This window comes from Balaenoptera ricei, chromosome 5 (assembly GCF_028023285.1).
Source record: "Balaenoptera ricei isolate mBalRic1 chromosome 5, mBalRic1.hap2, whole genome shotgun sequence".
NCBI lineage: Eukaryota > Metazoa > Chordata > Mammalia > Artiodactyla > Balaenopteridae > Balaenoptera > Balaenoptera ricei.
In genome coordinates this window covers 6,356,037-6,378,703 of record NC_082643.1, presented here as the reverse complement: position 1 = coordinate 6,378,703, position 22,667 = coordinate 6,356,037, and the positions used below count along the sequence as shown (strand labels likewise).

Sequence of the window (22,667 nt, the reverse complement as noted above, 5' to 3'; positions counted from 1 at the left end):
TTAGAAGAGTATTATTTAGTTTCCAAGTGTTTGGAGATTTTTCTGTAATCTTTCTGTTATTGATTTCTATTTTTGATTCCATTGGGGGTTGAGAACACAATCTGTATGATTTCAATTCTACATTTTTTAAAAAGTTTTATGGAATATGGTCTATCTAGGAATATGATTTTGGGCAGTTGAAAGTAATGTATATTTTGCTGTTGTGTGGTGGAGTGTTCTATAAATGTCAATTAGATCTTGTTAGTTGTTGGTGGTATTGAAATTTTCTCTAGCCTTAGTGATTTTCCGTATAGCTGTTTTGTCAGTTGTTGAGAGAGCATGTGGTTGGGGCATGCCTATTTAGGATTACTATATTTTCTTGGTAGATGACCCCTTTATCATTATAAAATGTCCCAGTCTTTGCTCTGAAGCCTGTTTTATCTGATATTAATATAGCTAATCCTTCTTTCTTTTGATTAATGTTTGCATATTGTAGCTTGTTCCATCCTTTTACTTTCAACGTGACTGGATCATCTGAAATGTTTCTTGTAGATTGTAGTTATGTTTTTTAATCCACTCTGCCAACTTCTGTGTTTTAATTGGTATATTTAGACCATTTATATTTAATGTAATTATTGATATGTTAGGGCTTTAAATCTGTGTTTTTCTGTATTCTCTCTAGTTTTTATTTCTCTGTTGTCTTTTTTCTGCCTGCTTGTGGTTACTATAACATTTTTTAGAATTCCATTTGCATTTATCTGCAGTGTGGATTGTATCAGTTAGTATGGTTTTCTTTCAGTGGTTGCTTTAGGTCTTAAATTTTATATACATAAGTTATCACAATCTGCTATTGTCATTTTACTGGTTTGAGTGCAGTGTAGAAACCTTGCCTCTCTATATGTCCCTTTATTTTCCCTTGTTAATAGTATAAATTGCTTTAATTGTTTCCTATGTATACAGTAAGAATCACATTAGCAGTTATAATTTTTGTTCCAGCCATCAAACATAATTTAGAAGACTCAGTCACAGAAGGAAATTCTATTGTATTTACTCCTGTTTTTGCGTACTCTGTTCTTCTTTGCTTCCGGATGCCTTACAGTCTTTTCTTTTATTGTTTCTGTTTAGAGAACTTGCTTTAGTCATTCTATTAGGGTAAGTCTGCTGGAGATAAATTCTTAGCTTTTCTTCATCTGAGAAAGTCTTTGATTTCCCTTTTTCCTGAGGATATTTTCACGCACTATAGAATTCTAGATTGCCAGTTTTCTTTCAGCACTTGAAAAATGTTGTGCCACTTCTTTCTGGCCTCCATGGTTTCTGATGAGACATCTACTGTCATTCAAATTGTTTTTTTCATGTGGGTAAGGTATCATTTCTCTCTTCCTCTGCTTTCATGTTTTTTCTTTGTTTTTAGTTTTTAAAAGTTTGTGATGTGTCTTGGTGTAGACTTCTTTGGGTTTATCCGAACTGAGATCTGTTTAGCTTTTTGAATCTGTGGGTTTATGTCTTATGCCAAATTTGAGAAGTGTTCAGTCATTATTTCTTGAAGTACATCTTCTCCCTCATTTTTCTTCTCCTTTCCTTCTAGGATTCTGAAGATGTAAATATTAGTTATTTTGTTACAGTCCCACAGATCCCTGAAGCTCTCTGTTCATTGTTTCCCCAGTTTATTTCCTTTCTTCTTTTCAGACTAGATACTTTTCGTTGTTCTATCTTCTTTCTTCTGTCCCTTCATTCTACTGTTAAGCCCTCCCTTCAGTTTTTAATTTTGATTATTAAATTTTCAGTTCTGAAATTTATTTTTCTTCTTTTTTTTGTTGTTTTTTTTTTTTGCTGAGACTTTCTATTTTTTACTTGTTTCAGTGTATTCCTAATTTTTTATTGAAGTGTTTTTATGATGACTACTTAAAAACATTTCTCTGATAATTCTAACATCTTTGTCTTCTTGGTGTTGGCCTCAATTAGTTTTCCTTTTTCATTTGAGTTTCAAATCTTCGTGGTTCTAGGTATGACGAGTGGTTTTTAATTGAAACGTGGACATATTAGTTATAATGCTGTTTTTGTTTTTAAAACTGTTCTGGCAGGGAAAGGAAGGAGGTTGCGTTATTACTATTACTACCAGGTGGGGATAGGAGTTAAGCTTTTCTTTATAACTTCTGTTGACATCTGAAGCCGGGGGTGAATCATTACTGCTGCACACGGGCAGGCCTCCTCTTGTGTCTGGTGGGGGTAAGAGTGCCTCGTTACTGCTCCTGACACCATGGGGGATGGCCTCGTTATGCTGGGCACTGATGAAAGTCCTGACTCTCCTCGGTTTTCTCTGACTCCACCCCAAGTACAGGAAGTGGAGGAACACTGTGTTACTGCTGGTGGAGATGCAAGTCCAGGTTCCCCATTGTCATTGAGGGGAGGCTGGAAACTGGCTCCCTGCTCAGCCTCTTCTGACCACCCTGGTTGGGAGGGCTAGCCAAGCCCCTTACTCAGCCTTTGAGAGTGTGAGTGAGGTTCCTGTCCAGTTTTCTCTGTGGTGTTTGGCTGAAATCAACTGGTTATTGTCTCAAAGTTTTGTCTTGCTTTCCCTTTCCTGATCTCTGGCCTTTTGGATTCATTTAAAATTGATAATTTTAAGCCTTATAAAATTGTAATTACTGTAAGGTCTACTGGAAGTTAAAGAAGAAATTATTGAAATTTTAAACAGTGTTTTTTGATGTATTAAAGTTAATTTTAATTTTGTTTTTATGCTTTTTTCCCCAAAGGTGAAGGTTTTTCAGAAGTACATCAGAATTGGAATGTTCATAACTCTGCTTCAGAGCCTTCAAAAGGATATCACAGCAGAGAATTCACACGAGGGTTTTCCCGGGGCAGATATCCTCGGTCTTGTCCTGGCAGGCCCCCACCTCCACAGTTTTATAACTCAGAGCACATGGTACCTCAGGAGACTTCAGGATTTCCACCCCAGAGACAGGACGGCCCTATGATGCCACAGTATCCCTTCCCTCCTCCCGGGTTTGACATGCATAACTTCTCACTCCCTCCCCCTCCACCACCCCTGCCACCACCTCCTGCATCTGCAAACATGGGCTGGGCTGCCCCTGCTGTGGCGCCTCACCCGTTAATTCCCCTACCGTACTCCCTCCCCCCACCTCCGCCCCCCCCACCTCTGCCTCCCCCCTCCTCTTCTGGAGATAGTAATGCTTCTCATTTTGGTCCTTACTATTAGGTGGATGTATGCATTTCCTGAGAAATGTGGACTTTTATATATATATACACACACGCACACACGCACGCGCGCACACTCACACACATACATATATATAGGAAGGATTTTTTTTTTTTAAAAAAGAGATCATGTAGCTAGAGTTTTAAAACATTGTAAATTACTAAATGGTTCCTTCAGTTGTAAGTTGATATATATTATAATCTTTGTGAAATTGTATTCATGAAAATTTAACATTCAACTTGTAGGGGGGGGAATCCAATTATGTGGTATTAAAACTTTGAACACTACCCAGTTAAACAGTATGTGTAGATCTAATAATAGATCTGGAGCAACTTTCATCATGGGTTAAAATGCACTGAGCATATTATGTTTTTGGTATATCTGAAAATAAGATGTTAAGTCCTCTATTGAGAGTCTTTAAAATAAACTATTTTTATAAACTTATACATTGAAAATTGATTTTCATTGTAAATGCAGTTTACCAATAAATGTAAACATCCTAACTTTTTTTTTTTTTTTAAAGCAAGTGAAGGGTACAAAGAAGAAAAGCCTTATGTCTTGGCAAAAGCCATGTCTATAATTAAAGTTAATATTTATTAGTTTTGCACAGGCAGGCTTTCCATTATCTATGCAAATTTCCATTATTTGGGCATGATCCAGTACGCTTTACTGTTTAACCACGTAAAGAGACACAAGGATCATTCACAATAAAATATGTTATTTATTCACAGTAACATGTATTTACCGCCACACTAGGAGACTGTGTCTTCCATATCTGTTTCCCAGATTCTTGGATGCCTGGCACAGATTAAGTACTTAATAAATATCTGTTGAACGACAGACTGAATTTAGAGTTTTTAATTAAATGACCAGTGAGTATTATTTTACATGATTCATGTACTCATGAAACATAAACGTAAGGAAATTACAGAATTTTAGAGATAGAAGAGGCCTTGGGAGTAGCCTAAACTAGTCCTAATTTAATTATGGAGCAGCCTGACTAGGGGCTCCAGGGAAGTTAGGTCACTAAGGTCACCAGTGAGGTGGCAAGGAGTTAAACCTAGTTCTGATTCTCAGACCAGCACTTTCTACTAAATTGGTGTTTTTCAATCTTTCGTTCCTTGGCACTCTTACAAAATAGTACTTCTATGCACATTGGGATAATCTGCTAATTTATCACAAGCCCCTGGACTCTGGTTGCACCGAGACCCCACTTCGCCTCCCTATGGGCTGAGGAGACTCTTTTCAGGGTTACCAGGTCATAAGATGAGAGGTTCTTGCTCTGGTAATACCTTGGCTTTATCATGTTGTGCTTTATGATTCTTTCTTGAAACATTACTGCAGCTTCTCTTTAGGAGTTGCCTTCATAGATTATGGCACAGTCTTCTGGTTCATGGAATATTGTAAGAGTTAAGTGAGATTACATCTAAGAACACTAAGAAAACCCCAAAACTTTTTTATAAAAATGTGAGATGTTGCCATCCAGTTATAGCAAATCAGTAAGCTGTTATAATCACCATGGCATTTAGAAAATCTTTAGACCTCTGTCCAAAAGTAGTCAGTAGATATTTGATAGTAGTTATTTATTATCTGAAGAAACTTAGGAGCTGAACCATACCATTTGATTTCTGCTTTCAATTAAGCTGCTACCTTAAACACTTAGGTCCAACTTGCCTTCCTCCCTATACTTAATTCAAGGCTTTTGAAACTTCAAAAATCACCTGAGTTTTGGATGGTTTGTTAAAAGTGCACATTCTTGGACTTTATCCCCAGATTCAAATTTAGTATATCTGAGATGAGACCTAGGAAACCACTTTTAACAGGTGCCCGCAGGTGATGAATCTCAGGATTTACTCTGTATAGATTTCAAGGTAGATGTATGTACTACAGCTTCTCGGCCCTTCGCTCAGGGACTGAAGGGAGTTCTGTTTGGGGTGGTGGTGAGGGTGTGGGGAGTTGATAGAAAAGAAGAGAAAAAACCGGCTACTTAAATTGTATCCTTGGCATCTTACTTGGTTCTCAGAGCTGTATGTTTTCAGCTGTATGCATCTTTGGAGTTTAAGAGGAGGAACCAAGTTGTCTCTTTCATTTGGAAGAGAGAAATATTACAGTCTTCATCATCCCAAGATTAATCTTGCAGTGCTGCTTTTAAAATCATGTGGCCCTGGATCAACTACTAGCTGATCTAAAGGTAAATACTTAATGTTCTTCCCACACCGTTTCTCACCTCCAATAGAGAATTCTTTATGTAAGTCTTTTCCTATAATAAAGTAGATTGACATTCACATGATTGACTATAGATAATGTTTTTGCATGTCTACAGTTGTAAATATGGCAAAATGAAATTATGGCCTAGGCTAGTATATTTATTTTATTAAGGTGAGTAACTCTTCTCTTTTTTTCTTTAATGGAAAAGATAGTGAGGTCCATGGTCATTGGATGACTTGTCCAATATTAGAAATAAATATTGAAAACTGAGTTGAGGTTGCCTAGACCTAGAAGAGGAGGTACAGTTTCAAAACTTAGCAAAACACATTTCTCAAAAGCCTTGTGGTCAAGTCATAAAGTTAAATCCTAAAATGTACCCATCTCTGCTGTGTAGCTGATTAGTAGACCCTATTATCAGTACTAGTTGGATGCATTGGCAGGGGCCTGTGTGCAGGGGTCTCCACTCTTGTGGGTGTTGAGGACTGCAGGATGCTTCCTTTTCCTTCTTTCTCTTCCCCTCTTCCCCCCCATTCTGATTTGTTACTCCCTGCCCTCCATCTCACTCCCTTTGTGCTATTTTTCCTTGCTTGGAGTTGGTGAAACTAAGTACATTAAAATTTCAAGACATTTGATGAATAAGAAATGAGTAGAATATGAGTTCCAATCTACTATAATTTTAACCTATTTGATAAAAAAAGAAGTGGTATTTAAAATCCCCAGGTGTGAAAAATCTTAGTGTATTTTTTACGGACAAGTTTTCTTAATAATTTGAGGAGAGAGAAAATCTCAGACATACTGTGTCATTTATATATATTCTATTTCAACAATAATTGGCATTTGCGTTCAATATTATGAATTTAAACATTTTAAGGCAATATGATTAACTGGCTTAATGCTTTCTACCAGTTATTTTTCACAACATCTGTTGTTGATTTCTGTTGTGGAAAAAGGCAATCCTTCCCCACTCCAGATGATGACCGAGGTCAGGGAACATAGCAGAGGAAGAGAAATAATTTGTTACATGTTTACCTCTCGCCCTTCCCCACTGCTTGGCTGGGGTACCTGAGAAGACACTTAGCACACTATCTTCACAAGCTCATCAGAATAAATAGTCTTGTACTTCTGTATTTATGTGCTAGGGAAAATAAGTATGCTAAATACTAGGTCTTTTTAAGAAAAGAATTAAAAACTAGATTAACGTTTTGTAGAGTGAATTACTTTGTATGTTCACACAATTTGTGTTCATAAAATCTTCGTTCTGACGTTGCATATTTGATTCCAATGATAATAAGATCTCAGGTCTAACTATTTAAAAATAGATACTTTTAATAGAATGCAAGCTGGAAAATAAAAATAATTATGAGAAATCATTGTCAGGTTATGTTGCAGATACACTATGATTTAATACAGTCTGCACTATATTTATGATTTAATACATTCAGGGCAAAACAACAATATACATTTGTGTCCTTCACTGCAGATAAATTGCCAGTATTCCAAAAGCCATTCTCTACTTGTCATTCTGACCTAGTCAGATCCTAAATTTATGTAGCAATTATGTTCCATCCAAAAAGAAAACCCATGGAAACAATTACTATACTGTGCCTGAAATTAAAGTTGAGAAATATCTTATATCAGGCCAAAGTACTTGTTTTGAGCTACTAGCAGCAATGAAGTTATATCTCATCTTTGACTGTGTATTCTGTACCTAACTTGTTATCATTGGTGGATTAGACATGATCAATTACTGAGTGTCCTGGAAATGAGGTACACAGTTGTGTATCAAATGGGAAAATAATGAAAATAGCCAATGAGGAAAAATTTTCTTCCACATATTCAATAAAAAAATATGAATAATTATATATATATTATATGTATACTTACATATATATATTTGAAGGCTAGTACAAAAAGCCTGATTGATATGCATGGTTTAGTTGTTCAGTACCTTTTATTTCTATTCATAAGGTTGATGAAATGGGAATAAATATTACATTGGCTTATTTCTTAGTTATTGCATTACACCAGCCCCCAAAGAGAACAAACTGACCTTATGTGGTAAAAGCTTTTTATTTAAATTGAGCATAAACATTATCTCTAACAAGAGATATGACCCAAACAGTAATAGAACAAATACAAAGGAATAAAATCTATTAGCATAGAATCCTTATTAAAACGTGATACATAGATGGTGGTGGTCTGTAATGTTTGGATGGTAGAGATGAACTTCTAATATGCTCTCAGTATCCATAGCCACTGCAATGTGCAGAACCACTGCGGCAGCTCTTGAAAGCTTTCACGTGTTGTCCCGTGACACGCAGGAGGGATGCTCTCCAAATGCCTGCCTGACCACGCGTTGTACGCGGCGCTTCATCTCAGCACGTGGCACTGTCAGCCCCAGGTACGCCAGCTGTCTTAGTGGCCGATTCATTCAAAGCAAATGATTAATTTTCTTTAACACCAGCTTGCTATATGACCAATTATAATTCTGGTATATTTATTGGCAGCACCGTGAGTTCAAAATAAATTCTGTTTAAGGGCAGAAGAAAATACTGTAGGCATTAACTTTATTAATATGTTCAGATACCATTTGACCCCTATGAAATTGCCTACAAAATGGCAATTTCATATGGTTCAATCTAAAATATGGACTCCATAATGCATTACTTCCTATATTTATTTTTCTTCAGTGAACATCTCCCTGTCCCATTATTCTACAGGTCACATTTTGGAAACAGTGTCATAGATAATAGCTGGAAGAAATTTCATGGTGGGGCACATTTCTCAGAGATACCTGGTCTTGCTAAGAAGACAATTTATTAGAAGATCCTGGGGCCTGGAAGTAATGTTAAATATTCTGTATTGGGTTAGGAAACCACTGTTCTTTAGTGTAGACTCTGTACTTCTTAACCTGGTTTCCCTCCCTCCCCAAACCGCCCCCACCCCCTGCAGTGTACTAGAGCCTACTAAAAACCTGTGAGATGTACATTTTTCTAGGAAGGAGGAGAACTGAGGGTCCGTGGCTTTCCTCCTGTTTTTAAAGAGAGAAAAAGAAAGGGGCTAGAGAGAGAGTCTCTCTCAAGGTTTTCCCTTTTTTGGAGCACGTATAACACAAATCTTTTTCAAATTTGATAATGCACAAATCCTTTAGAAAAAATAGTTGTGAACCCCCAAAACTGTACTCACAGGCCACATTGGGAGACACTGAATTATGAAACTAAAATTTCATTCTATAAAAATGCCTCTTTGATGTCTTACAGAATTTTTATACCTGCAAGAATATATCTGTGGATACATTCAATTTAAAAAAATTTGGCCTAAACAATGTTAGATTTCAAATGGCTTTATAGGCAAAACTTCCAAATAATTACAGCCAGGAGGAGAAGAAATATTTAATGGTCTTAGACATTTAGAAAATATCTTCCCATTGTTTCTGCCCAATAGGGAGTTTATTTATAATTTAGACCATGAACAGGAAATCACTCTTACACTGGAAGAAAGGGGAACTATCTTCACCTTAACAAATTTAGTTGTCAGTCTCCATTTTACAAAGCTCTCTCCAGGCATACTGTGACGAGGAGTGAAATTTGGGTAAGTTTGGAAAGTCTAAAAACATTCTACAAAGACAAAAAATGCCCGTACACAAGAGCAACAGAACAATAGTCCATGATATGTGGTAACTAAACAGCTGGTGTCTAGGGAAGACAACGTTTTAACTGACCAAGTAGCTGCTGACAGAGAACATTACTGTGGAAATAAAGAATAAGGACTTTGCATTAGGTGATTCTTCTACGTTGATTGGAGAGATTGGAGAAAAAAAGAGTTGAGCCCAGGGCTTTACATTCTAGTCCTACAACCTGGGTAAGGACCAAGAAAACTTCTATATTATCCTGAAATAAACAGACAGTGCCACCTCCCTTCACAAAACTATCTCCTGTTAGCTGCAGGGTTGGAATTTCCGAAAACCAAACCTATGTCTGATCCTGTGGTTGCCTGAACACTGTGAATGAACCTCAGATGAACACTGAATGAACCTCAAAAACATAATGTAGAGCAAAACTGCCAGACACAAAAAGGGTATATTGTTTGATTCCATTTATGAAAAGATGAAAAAAGAAATGTAAAAACCAATTAACCTAACCTTTAGTTTTTAGGGATACATGCTTTGATAGCACAGATATTAAAAATGAAAAAAAATAGCAAGAAAGGAATTAACTATAAGTGTCAAGAGAGTAAATGCATTAACAGGAAGAATAATAATTGGGAAAGGGCAAAAGGGGGCCCTTCTACAGTTCTGGCCACACCCCTGATACAGTTATATGGGTGATCGCTTTGTGATAATTTATTAGGCTGTACATTTATGTTCTAAGCAAATCCATTTGTGTATATTATTCTTCAAAGTCAAAAGGATTAAGATAAACAACCCTGCTATGGCTTCCCATCCCACTCAGAGAAAAAAGACAAGGTCCTTAAGTGGCCTGCAAGTCCCTCAGTGATCTGGCCCGTATTAACTGATTTCTCAATTCTCCTTCCTCTAAAGGCCTAAATAGACATTTCTCCAAAGAAGACATACAGATGGCCAACAAACACATGAAAAGATGCTCAACATCACTAATTATTAGAGAGATGCAAATCAAAACCATAATGAGGTATCGCCTCACACCAGTCAGAATGGCCATCATCAAAAAATCTACAAACAATAAATGCTGGAGAGGGTGTGGAGAAAAGGGAACCCTCTTGCACTTTAGTGGGAATGTAAATTGATACAGCCACTTTGGAGAACAGTATGGAAGTTCCTTAAAAATCTAAAAATAGAGCTACCATATGACCCAGCGATCCCACTACTGGGCATATACCCTGAGAAAACCATAATTCAAAAAGAGTCATGTACCACAACGTTTATTGCAGCTCTATTTACAATAGCCAGGACATGGAAGCAACCTAAGTGTCCATTGACAGATGAATGGATAAAGAAGATGTGGTACATATATACAATGGAATATTACTCAGCCATAAAAAGGAGTGAAATTGGGTCACTTGTAGTGATGTGGATGAACCTAGAGTCTGTCATACAGAGTGAAGTAAGTCAGAAAGAGAAAAACAAATATCGTATATTGACACATATATATGGAATCTAGAAAAATGGTACAGATGAACCTACTTCCAGGGCAGGAATAGAAATGCAGACGTAGAGAAGAGACATGTGGACGTGGTGGAGGTGGGGTGGGAAGGAGAGGGTGGGACGAACTGAGAGAGTAGCATTGACATAAGTACACTACCATGTGTAAAATAGGTAGCTAGTGGAACATGCTATAAAGCACAGGGAGCTCAGTTTGGTGCTCTGTGATGACCTAGAGGGGTGGGATGGGGGGTGGGAGGGAGGCTCAAGAGGGAGGGGATATGGGGATATATGTATACGTATAGCTGATTCATTTTGTTCTACAGCAGAAACTAACAACATTGTAAAGCAATTATACTCCGATTAAAAAGAAAAATTCTCCTTCCTCTTTCTCATTATGTTCCTGCAGCTGCACATTTATACTTGCACGTGATTGGAGAAAACCAAACCACCATGCTGTCTGGATCACTTGAAATTCCTCAGCACTTCCCCTAAAAATGCACCCTTAGGGCTGCCTGGAAATGCACCATATTTCGCTAGACCGTTCACTAGTCCCCACCTAGGTGACCATTTCATGCCTCTCCTCTATCTCCAAGCCCTCCACTTCCCCCACCTGCTATTTCACTGTCCTTCCTCTCCTGGTATTTTGCCTGCCTCTTTGTTCTGAGAAAATGGAAAGGATTCTATTTGTTGGACATAGAGGTGTATCATCCCTTCAAGAAAAGAGCCATTACCCCAGCTGTTGGGAGAGCTGTCAGATACATGCCCGAAATCAGCTCCTAGCAAGAGCCCAAGAGTAGGCCCTTCAGAGGAACCCAAATCCAATATCAGTTTAGAGGGAAGAGGGTGGCAGCAGCTTAAAGACACCAAGGGGCAAATCCAAATCTGTCTTTAGAGTTGGTTAAGGCTTTGCCAGGCATGCACTGTACTTTGAAATTTTCTTCCAGACAATCCTGTTTCCTCCCTCTCCCTTCCGTAAGTGTTGATCCCTAGTACTCAGCATTCCAAACTCCAGCTTAATTTTGCTTCCAGAACTCATTCTGTGACACCTCATAGAGCATCCAGACTCCCATCGCCATGTCCATCTACCAACCTGCTTCTGTTCCAAAGTCCTATGACTGTCTCATCTAGGTAGAGCTCTTATTTAAAGCAATCACTTCATTCGTGTACTGTTTTTGCTTAACTCAAAGACATCACTCTAGCAATTCTCTCCTCTCCCCTCTGACATCACCAATCTTTCCTTATTGGAAAAATTTCCATTATTTGTCCCATCCTATAATTAGAAAAAAATCATTCTTTTGGCCCACTTCCCCAGTTACTGCCCTGTTTCTCTGCTCTCTTTTGCAAAAAAATGACTTTAAAAATGATCTATAATCCCAGTCCCTAATTCCTCTTCTCCCAACTCTCTTTAGTTTATTCTAATCAGGATTTTGCTCCCACTGATGGGTGAGGACCACTCTTGTCGAAGTCATTCCGTGCGTCCTACAATGCCAGCTACGATGGTCTGGTCTCAGCCTTCATCATACTTCACTGTTTTCATGGCTGATAATTTTCTACTCTTTGAAACTTTTTCCGCTTGGCTTCTAGGATGTCAAGCTCTCTTGTTTTTCTCCCTCACTGGTCACACTTTCTCAGACCAGCCACCTGTTGCACAGCTGTAAGTGGCAGTATTTACTTAAACAAAAATATGCCCAGGTCCCTGGAGATGTGCTGTGAGGGGCGTTGCTGTCAGTCTCCGTTCCTGGTTTGCTCTTTGCTCTGCCTCTTAGGGAGCACGGTCACAGGGCTCTGTGCTCGGTGCACTTCTGTTTTCCAGTTACACTCATCTCTACCCCTGACTTTGCTCAGAGTTGGAACTCCACAGACCACCTGATGTTTCACTTCGATGACTAATCCATACCTCAACATGTCCACCTCTCCGTTCTAAGCTCTCACTCCACGCTTGCTCCACCAGAAGTGTCTGCTCTCTCAGTGGTGACAACTCCGTCCTTGCAGTTGCTCAAGCCTCAGATACCTGCTTCAAAACAAAACAAATGGAAAATCAGTAAGGACTGCATATTTTACTTTATGCTCAGGGATGGGGATGGGAGAGTGGTGGTTAAAGTAGAGAAGTAACCTACTTTCCAGTTTTCTGGGAGTAGTTCTCTGGATTTAAATACTCCACATGGGTTGATGACTTGACAAGACCAAAGGGATTAACTCTTCTCCCTCCCTTTCCACCAATAATCATTCCTCCCTCCACTGAGTAGGATGTTACCAAAGTCAGGTCCAGCTGCTGGCCTCTCGAAAATCAATACGAAAGAGAGAGAGAAATGTTGGTAGAAAGTAAAGTTGCTTTTAATCAGAATACTGGCCATCTGGGGAGAAGGTGGACTCAGTGTCCCCAGTGACCATCTCCGAAGATTCTGCTCGGCCATGAAGGTTTTTAAAGGGGAACAGGGAAGTCATTTCAGTTAATCATTGAGATAGGGGGGTCAGCGTCCTCACCATCCCTCACTGTGTGCAGGCTTGTCGACTCCTTGCGATCTTTCTTTAGATGATCTCCTGTTCACACAGCTTGTTCATGAGATTACTGAAGGAGAAGCTAGGGAAGAGATCTGTTAATTACTTATTCTTCATTTCTACTTCTTTGATCCATGGAAAGAACCAACAGTTTAGGCAAGGTATTGGGTGATCAAAAGATTTGAAAGGTGTGCTAGGGCTGGAATGAGTAGAGCATGGGGGGGAGCCTGGTTTAAGGTTAGTGACAAGACAAATGGGCCTCCTGCATAGAGCTGCTTACAAGGATATTCATCTATTTGTTTAACATCAGATCAATCTTTCAGCTTTATATCTAGAAGAATATATCCTACCCCTGTCACTGGGAAAAGCAGCAAAGGATAGATATGCAATGGCCAGAGTCACATCCAGAAAGGAGAGATTTTTGCCAGATCCGCTTAAAGTATTTTCTGAGGAGCCTTTGAAGAGTAATTCCTGGGCTTACAGTTTTTGTAAGTTTTTGTATTACAGTTATTGTATTTTACAGTTATTGTAAAAGGGAGAAGCAAACTCAGGCAGCTCTATCAGTTCTCATCCAAGCCTTTCATCCATTTTCTAAATACAACTAAATCAGAGATTGTGGTTCCTGATCCCTGGGACCACAAATATAAATATCTGTGTTATAAAGTGGTTAGAGCTCATCAATGGTGGGTTCAAAAATATCCATACTAGAGTTTAACTTGATGGAAACAAAAAGAGAAAAAAACACATATGTGATATCATATGATATTTGTCTTTCTGTTTCTGACTTACTTCACTTAGTGTGATCATCTCCAGAATACGACACAAATGAACTTGTCTATGAAACAGAAACAGACTCAGAGACAGAGAGAACAGACTGGTGGTTGCCAAGGCGGAGGTGGGGAGGGTGAGTGACGGATGAATGAGGAGTCTGGGATTAGCAGATGCAAACTATTATATATGGAATGGATGAACAACAAGGTCCTACTGTACAGCACAGGTTTCCACTCCCCATGGAGAAGCTCTCTCCTTCTAACAGTGGATCTCGCTGTTGTCACAGAGCAAGTTGTAGCAGGTTTTCCTCGGCTCTGTGAGGTTGGTCATTATGTCATTGTCCCCTCGTTACACCTGTGTTCTTTCTCTGGGTCCCTAAATGTTACTTCCCTTCTTCACTCACTCATAGGAAAATACTGTAAACAAACATTAGCCTCACAATAAGAGGATTGTTTTTCTTCCTAGACAAATTGAAATGTTTTAGACAGTAGAAATAAAGGAATTTTAATGAATACAGAGTGAATACTTTCAACTTCTTTTTCTCCTTTCCCAGAATGAATAAGTAACAATTGTAGGTCAGCATTTTAGGATAATCTAGCCAGGGCGTATAAGCTTTTTAAGCATGAAATTATTTTAAGCACTTCATTTATGGCGTAAATTGTGACTTTTATATTGGGATGGGGCATATGAGGGTAGGAGGTAATGGAGGGAGAAGAAGGACATGTTCTTGAATTGTATTTGAAAGAAGTGATTTCCTCTAGCTGTCTTCTCTCAGCCCTTGCAAGGTCAAGTCTCTACTTGGGCAAAAAGAAGATGGAAGGACAACACGGAAACCTTGTCCGGTGGAGCTGTTTTAATGAAGAGCTTGTTTCTGCCCCAAGCAGAAATACCTTGGAATGTGAGAGGTACAGATGGAGAGTTCTAAAGAAGTAATCGTCAACATGTAGTGATGATTTGGGGAGAAATAGGAGGAAACGGGGAACTATTTCCTCTGCATGAGCCTAATTTCATTAAGGAGCTGTAACCCAAGGGAAAGACACAAAGCCCTCCACTTGTGAGGCTGTCTTCTGAGAAGGAAGGAGCTCCAGACATGAGCAGGATGGTCACTGGGCACCAGCTCCTTTAGACGCACGTGTTTCCTCAAGCACGTGGTATCCACAGGGAATGTTTGTTGAATGAATGAATGAAGGAATAATTCAGAGTATATTTTTGTCTATTATTTTAATTAAATACATTTTAAGAACACTATCTTATTACACTTTAAAATCTCATATTCCTTCTTATTATTACTAGTGTGAAGCATAACAAAGGAAAATATAAACAAAATGCCTTACCTCTTGCCTTAATTATAACGATTCGTTGATTCATCAACTAATATGAAGGAGGAAAGCTTTGACTAAACGAAAAAAAAATGCAGATTAGTATAAATTTTAACAATTATTATATTAAAGTATGACTGACTTTCTCATATTGAATTCAGTGCTCCACATTTGAATATTATTTTCTCTTTTAGGAAATGGTAGAGGATTTTATTAACTGAAAATGGGGAAATAAGAGATGCTTTCCAAGTGCTAACCTATTAAGTTAGGAAGTTTCAAAAGAGACAGAGTAAGCTATTCGATAATGAGTTTGAATAAACAGCTACTGGGAAATAAAAACTGTGCTATTATCTAAGTATCTTCATCTATTTCCTCCCCTCCTTCAATACCCTTACCCAATCTTCCCCTTCCTGTAAGCAGTTTCAGGAAAACGGAGTAGAATGACCTAAGATCTCCAAGGTCAAGGTCTAGTGACTTCAGAAACTGTGACTTCTCAGAAAGCCCAGAGAGGTCATCTCCTCACTAACCTACTGATGAAGGCAAAGAGAATGTACGCAGGAAGAAAGGAATATTTTCCGAATCCTGACACTCAGGTGAGCTATAATCTTTGAAATATATGCACAGCTCACTGCAACATAGATAAAGAATCTAGGAAATAGTACCTATTTCCGATACTTCAATTCCTGTTTATCAGGCATTATCAAGGGAGCTATATCGTCTCCAAGGAGATAAAACTTAATTCTTAGAAAGTGAAAAATTCTTACTCTTTTTCTTTTTCTGTACAAAGCGGATACACATACAGTAATTATGTATTAGATATATAAAATTATAATTAGATATACAGTATATCTGAGGTATTAAAATTTCATGCTGGGAAGATTAGTTAAAAATGCCTAAAAAGCAGGAATTCCCTGGTGGTCCAGTGGTTAGGACTCGCGCTTTCACTGCTGTGGCCCAGGTTCAGTCCCTGCTTGGGGAACTAAGATCCCACAAGCTGCTGGGTGGTCCAAAAAAAAACCCAAAAAACAGTATTGTGCATCGGGCTTTTTGTTTACTAAAGGTTTTTATTCTCTGCCCAGTTCTGGCTAATGGAGCAAATGGTAGAGAAGTATGGAAACCAATCTTTTAAATAGTTGAGCCAATACAGGACTTTCAGGTAAAAGATTGTTTTTAGAATATGCCTAGATCTGAGACGGGACTGAGGTGACTCTTGTCTGAATTGAAGTCATTTCATTCCTGCAAGATGGGCTAAACTTGAAAGAGAAAGAGAGAAAAGCTTGTCCTGGAGGTAAAATGGTATAGGGAGAGCACGAAGAGCCTGGGCTCACAGTGGTGGGAGAGCAGGGCGCCTCTGTACCCGAACACGGGTTGCCCAGAGCACAGGGAAGCACAGGGCTCTGCTGTCGGGCCCAGCCGTCCCCACTGCTAGCAAGACGGCCCAGTGAGCACCAAGAACGGCCGCTTCTCCTGAGGAAGGTAGGTGGGGAGAGAGAATTCTGAAGTGTTCCTTTCTTCGAAAATTATGGGGAAAGGATGGAGAATTTTCCCTAACATGGACCACTAAAAATCAAAGTGAATTTTGTCTACTAATTTTGCCTAATTCACCATGGGTGAATAGATTTTTATTTTGGAATTACATGTAGAACTAGATAATCACCTAACGTACAGTGTTTAAAATATCATTTTCTATATTGTTCTCTAAATTTCTCAGGAAACTTTTTACTTGAAGTTGTTTTCTAAATTAATTTTTATTTAAAATAAATTATTTTATTCCATCTTGAAACTGAAATCATATCAGTTGATACTATATTGAGATGAAGGACACATAGGCAGAAGGGGTTAAAAAAAGAAATTAAACAAAGGAATGAAAAGGAGAAAAAAATGAATGCTTAGTATTCACGTTATTTCAGTAATTCTTTTTAGCCTTAGTTTTCATTACTATGGAAAATGGAAACTCAAGTCTAGTACCGCCCAGGAGACCTTTCTGCTATGGTGGAAATGGTCTCTATTGGCACTAATATGGGAGCCACTGGCTGCCTGGACACTTGAAGTGGGGCTAATGGGACTGAGGAATTCCATTTCAATTTATTTAATTTTAATTAATTTACATTTAAATTTAGGGACTTCCCTGGCAGTCCAGTAGTTAAGACTTTGCCTTCCAATGCAGGGGGTGTGGGTTCAATCCCTGGTCGGGGAGCTAAGATCCCACATGCCCCACGGCCAAAAAACCAAAACATAAAATAAAAGCAGTTTTGTAACAAATTCAATAAAGACTTTAAAGTGGTCCACATCAAAAAAATCTTTAAAATAATTTAAAAAATAAATTTATATACCTGCTTGGGGCTAGTGCCTACCGTGTTGGTCAATGCCATGCCTGGAATGTGAGGATGTTTGGTATATTTACTTTAATTTACACAATCACACTACTTAGTTTGAAACACTCTGTTAACTGTGGCAAATTACTGTGAGTTTTTCTCACTACAGAGATTTGAGCTCCTGGGCTAATACCTTGTCTTCTTCTAGGATAACTGTCAGTAGTGAAGCCCTGGTTCACAGTCCAAAGAGAGGGGGTTCCCACAGGGTAGCTGACAGGAAAGCATTGATTCATTGTGCATTTCTTAAATAAAAAATTGAAATCCATTACATGGTTAAGCTTAATATTAAAAATATTACTATAGGCATTATATTGAAATGAAATATGCAGCTTAGAACAAAATGTTAAAAATACACATTTCATGTATACCTTGGCACCTCATTCATTATAATTTTCCTTATTCTCAATCATTACTTAAGCATATTTCTCAACAGGAAGAGAATCAAGGCATGCATTCAGTGACAGAACCTAGCAGCCAATGACTGAACACTGAAAAATATGCATGTTTCCCACATCTACTAAATGATTTAAGACAAATACAAACCAGACATGTACATGTATTTTATTTATAAAATGAAACATACTTCTTTGGTCAAAGGCAAGTGTATTTTTAGGGTTTTTTTTTTCAGCTTTATTGAGATATAATTGACATATAACATTGTGTAAGTTTAAGCTGTACAGTGTGTTGATTTGGTACATTTATACACTGAAAGGAGATTACCACCATAGTGTCAGTTAACGCCCTCCATCCATCCCATCATATAATTACCTTTTTTTTATTTTTTTTTTTGGTGGTGAGAACAATTAAGATTTACTGTCTTAGTACATTAAAATACAGTAGTTCTTGGGATCTCCTGGAGGTCCAGTGGTTAGGACTCGGCACTTTCACTGCCAGGGCCTGGTGGTTCCTTGGTATCCTTGAGGGATTTGTCCAGGACCCTCGTGGATACCAAAATTCACGGATGCTCAAGTTCCTTATATAAAATGATGTTTGCATATAACCTAAGTACCTCCTCCCATATATTTTAAATCATCTCTAGATTACTTATAACACCTAATACAGTGTAAATGTTATGTTTCAATAAATAGTTGCCAGTGTGACAAATTCAAGCTTTGCTTTTTGGAACTTTCTGGAATTTGGTGGGTTTTTTTTTTTTTTAGTATTTTTGATGTGGGGTTGGTTGAATACTTGGATATAGGACCGTGGATATGGGGGGCTGACTGTGTATAGTATTATTAGCTGTAATCACCATGTTGTACAGTAGATCCCCAGAACCTGTTAATCTTAAAATGTCAAGTTTGTACCCTGTGACCAATGTCTCCCCATTTCCCCCCCACCCCAACCCCTGGTAACCACCACTCTACTGTCTGTGCCTCTGAGTTTGGTGTTTTTAGATTCCACATATAAGTGAGAACATAAAGTATTTGTCTTTCTCTGTCTGACTTATTTCATTTAGCATAATGCCCTCAAGTTCCAACCATATTGTCATAAATAGCAAGATTTCTTTCTTTCTCATGGCTGAATAGTATTCCATTATATATATATATATACACACACACATATATATGTGTGTATATATCACATCATCTTCTTTATCCATTCATCCTTTGGTGGACACTTCAGTTGCTTCCATATATCTTTGCTATTGTGAATAATGCTGCAATGAATATGGGATGCAAATATCTCTATGAGAGCCTGATTTCAATTCTTTTGGATACATACCCAGGAGTGGGATTGCTGGATCATATGGTAGTTCTATTTTTAAGTTTTTGAAGAACCTTCATACTGTTTATTCTAGTGGCTGCACCAATTGACATTCCCACCAACAGTGCACAAGGCTTCCCTTTTCTCCACACCCTCTCCAGCACTTGTTATCTCTAAAAGCAAGTATGTTGGAAAGAGTTAAGTCAGTACTGTATTATAGGCATGAAATTTTGCTTATAATAAAATGAAAATGTTCTCCAACATGTTTATTACCTTCAGAAATTATCATTCCCAACACAATTTTACAACTATTGTAAAAGACTATCTTCTAAAATCTAGATACGGCACGGGAGAGAATATTCACATTAATTGTTCAAATATTAAGTAGCTAACTTTTTATGTTAAGAATCATAATAGGTTCAAAAGTATAAGTTTCAGCTTGTGATTATTTCCCTTGTTTTCCTCCAGTTTTCACTTTGTGATCTAATTACAGGTAATATTTATTAAGCATTTAAAAGTATATGCCAGGCATCATGTTAAATGCTGATTTTTTAGATGTTATCTCACTTAATGCTTATAACAATGCTATTATATAAGAGCTATTATTATCTGAATTATACATGGAGCAGACCACCCCTCACAGTGCTTAACTTACTTACCAAGGTGCCACAGATAGCAAATTGCAGAGCTGAGACTTGCATTGGGCCCTGCCTCAGTCAGAGCCCAGGGTTCACATCTTAACCTCAGCACCAACTGCCTCTTAAAAATTTTCCAATACACACAGGCCAGGAACAGAAATAGGAACTCTAAACTAGTGATTACAGAGGAGGGCCTGCTGAGATCTTGGTGTAACACTGTGAGTCTGACTTGTGATAGCATCAAGGATGAAAGAAGATTTGTAGTGAGTCTACTACAATTTCAAGTGCTGTTTTTTTGTGTTTTTTTTTAAACTGAAAATGTCCTAATGCACGAAGAGGCACTGAACAAATTGTTGAGTTGTGGCTATAATTAAGTTGGATTTTTGTTATGCACAAATAGCAGCTTTCCTGATTGTTTATACTAAATCGCTAGGAATTTCCCAGATGTCACTACTGAGGTTGGAAAAATACTCTACTGGCATGCTCATGGAACCACTGCCCTGATGTTTTTCAGAAAGTGAAGCTTATCATTTCCAATGCATTGTAAGTTGTTTCTCAGTGAGCATTCATTATGACTCTGGTTAATAAATTAATGAGCTTAGAGACTGGGATAGGTGTGTCTCAAATATAAATGTTCATTCTTGCTACTTTAATACAGATGAGTAATTTCAGACATAAAAAAATCAATATCTTTGTATGTCCATGTTTTGTTATATTCAGTAAAACTAGGAACAAAAAGAAATCACATGTATGAAATATAACAGAAACAGTCCAAAATGAACTATATTTTTATGAACATCTCTATAATAGCATCTGTCTTTTTCACTAAGTAGGTGTATTCAGTTTTATTAAAAGCCCATTTTTATAAAATGCTAGGTGCACCAAATATGGCACAAACAGAAACTGCAGTCTTAGCCACATATCCATTCACACGGGTGTCCAAGGAGCTAAGGAAGTCACCCAGCCAGTGTACTGTTGAAGCAGAGTAGCTGGGCCAAGCAGCTCCCTAGAAGATATTTTCCAAATCTGCAACAAGCTGACAATCTGTTTCTAACCAAAAGAAACAAATGTCTAAGAAACGATCAGAAAAATTCCAAGTCAATGTATTACCAACTCAAACTTTGACAATCATAATTTGGGTGGCTCAATTGAAATGCAGCATTGCTGCAGCCGTTGTTTAAATAATACAACACTCGACCAAGACTCAAGTGAACTGAAACATTGAATAAGAGAAAAAAACACATGAGCTTCCCGGGAGCCGCAAGTCATTTTGAAAGGTGCGAGAACAGGCCTGGCAGCTTTGGCCTTTCCGTGCCAAAACAGAACCTGAGATGATTCCCTTTCTCTCCCTCCCCTTCTCCCTGCCTCACACTGAAGGGGACACATGGGGAGGGGCAGTCGGGAAGATTTCTCTTCTTCGTAGTCTGTCCTCTGCCAGATGATAGAGGAGGAACCCGAGTGTGAAGTCACAGCCGCAGGAGACAGAGACTGGAGGAGTTTCCTCCAAAAGAAGTTGCAGGGTTCAGTGCAGCTCAAGTCCGGATGTCTCAGAACTGAAACATGCCAATGGACAGTGTCTCTCTGAAGCCAGAAAGAAGTGTTGGATAAACAATGAGAACCGCAAACAAAAGCTTCATGAGAACGGCACCAATGTTCACTTAGGTTTTTCGTTAGCTTAGGCTTCTCCTATAAGATGATGCACTTGCCTGTTGAATGTTTATGCTGACTTGGTTTAGTAAAGGTTTAGTTTTGAAAACTGGAGAAGGTCTGCTTATCCTTTATGGAGATCAACCATGACAGCAGCCAGATAGCTGAGGTGCATATCAAAGGAATGATTTCAGTGAGCCCAGACTCTTGCATCTTCCCATACTTAGAAAAGCGCTAAATTCCTTAACTTGAGATATCTGATTTTCTTTAATTGACAATAATATTTTGACGTTCAGATCGCCTGCCCTTTGTTGCAAAACTCCTATATAACCTGGCTTCCCAGCTCACCTCCTTGGAGCAGTTTTCTCAGGGTTACTGAAGACGCTGTCTTCCGGGCTTGAAGTCCTAAAAATTCCCACCGCATAAAACATAACTCTCAACTTTTAGGTTGTGAATATTTTTTTAGTTGACAAGCAAAATGTCTTGAAAGCTGGTACTGAATGATTCAGGAAAACTCGACTTCAGCGCATCTGTATGAATCTGCTCAGGCTGCCGTAACCAAATACCACCGGCGTGGCTTAAACAACAAACACTTATGTTCTCATAGTTCTGGAGGCTGGAAGGTCAAGGTCAGGGTGCTGGCAGATTTGGTGTTTGGTGAGACCTCTCTTCCTGGCTCGCAGCCAGCTGCCACCTTGCTGTGTCCTCACACGGCCTTTCCTCTGTGCACACTGGGGAGAGAGCGGGGTCTCTGCTGTCTCCCCCTCTTCTTAAAGGACACCAGCCCTGTTGGATTAAGGCCCACAGGGCCTCATTTAACCTTAATTCCCTGCTTAAACATCCTATGTCCTCATGCAGCCACACTGGGGGTTAGGGCTTCAACATTTGAATTTTGGGGGAAATAGAAATTTGGGGGGATGTTCAGCCCATAACCTCCTCCATCTACTTGATGACACTGTGCTGTTGGTAACTAAAAAAAAAAAAGCACAACCTAAAAGTTGAGAATTTTGTTGTATTCAGCAGAGTTGCTGAGGACTTCAAGGCCGGGGGGCAGCATCTCAGGCAGCTCCGAGGGACCGCTCCAAAGAGGTCAGGGAGCAGCCAGGAGACACAGGTGTTTCTGCAGCAAAGGCCAGGTAGTCGGAACATCAAAAGACTACTGCTAAAGAAAACCAGACGTCTCAAATT

General features: G+C 38.6%; 1 protein-coding gene and 1 long non-coding RNA gene across 3 annotated transcripts in view; both read left to right on the top strand.

Annotated features, from left to right (window-relative positions):
• NAF1 (nuclear assembly factor 1 ribonucleoprotein) overlaps nt 1–3,609 on the top strand; it is a 39,039-nt gene extending 35,430 nt beyond the window's left edge. The window contains exon 8 of the mRNA XM_059923878.1: nt 2,733–3,609. Coding sequence (XP_059779861.1) covers nt 2,733–3,196 — 464 coding nt within the window. The 3' untranslated portion in view covers nt 3,197–3,609. The remainder of the gene's footprint in view (nt 1–2,732) is intronic.
• Nucleotides 3,610–4,977: 1,368 nt separating this feature from the next.
• On the top strand, nt 4,978–20,403 carry LOC132366322 (uncharacterized). Of its 2 annotated transcripts, none has more exons than XR_009503422.1 (6): nt 4,978–5,387; nt 7,649–7,805; nt 12,478–12,567; nt 13,824–14,701; nt 15,536–15,708; nt 20,266–20,403. It is a non-coding gene; the product is annotated as an uncharacterized LOC132366322 (long non-coding RNA). The 2 variants fall into 2 exon arrangements; XR_009503421.1 differs by having other exon boundaries at nt 12,372–12,567.
• The last annotated feature ends 2,264 nt before the right edge of the window (nt 20,404–22,667 follow it).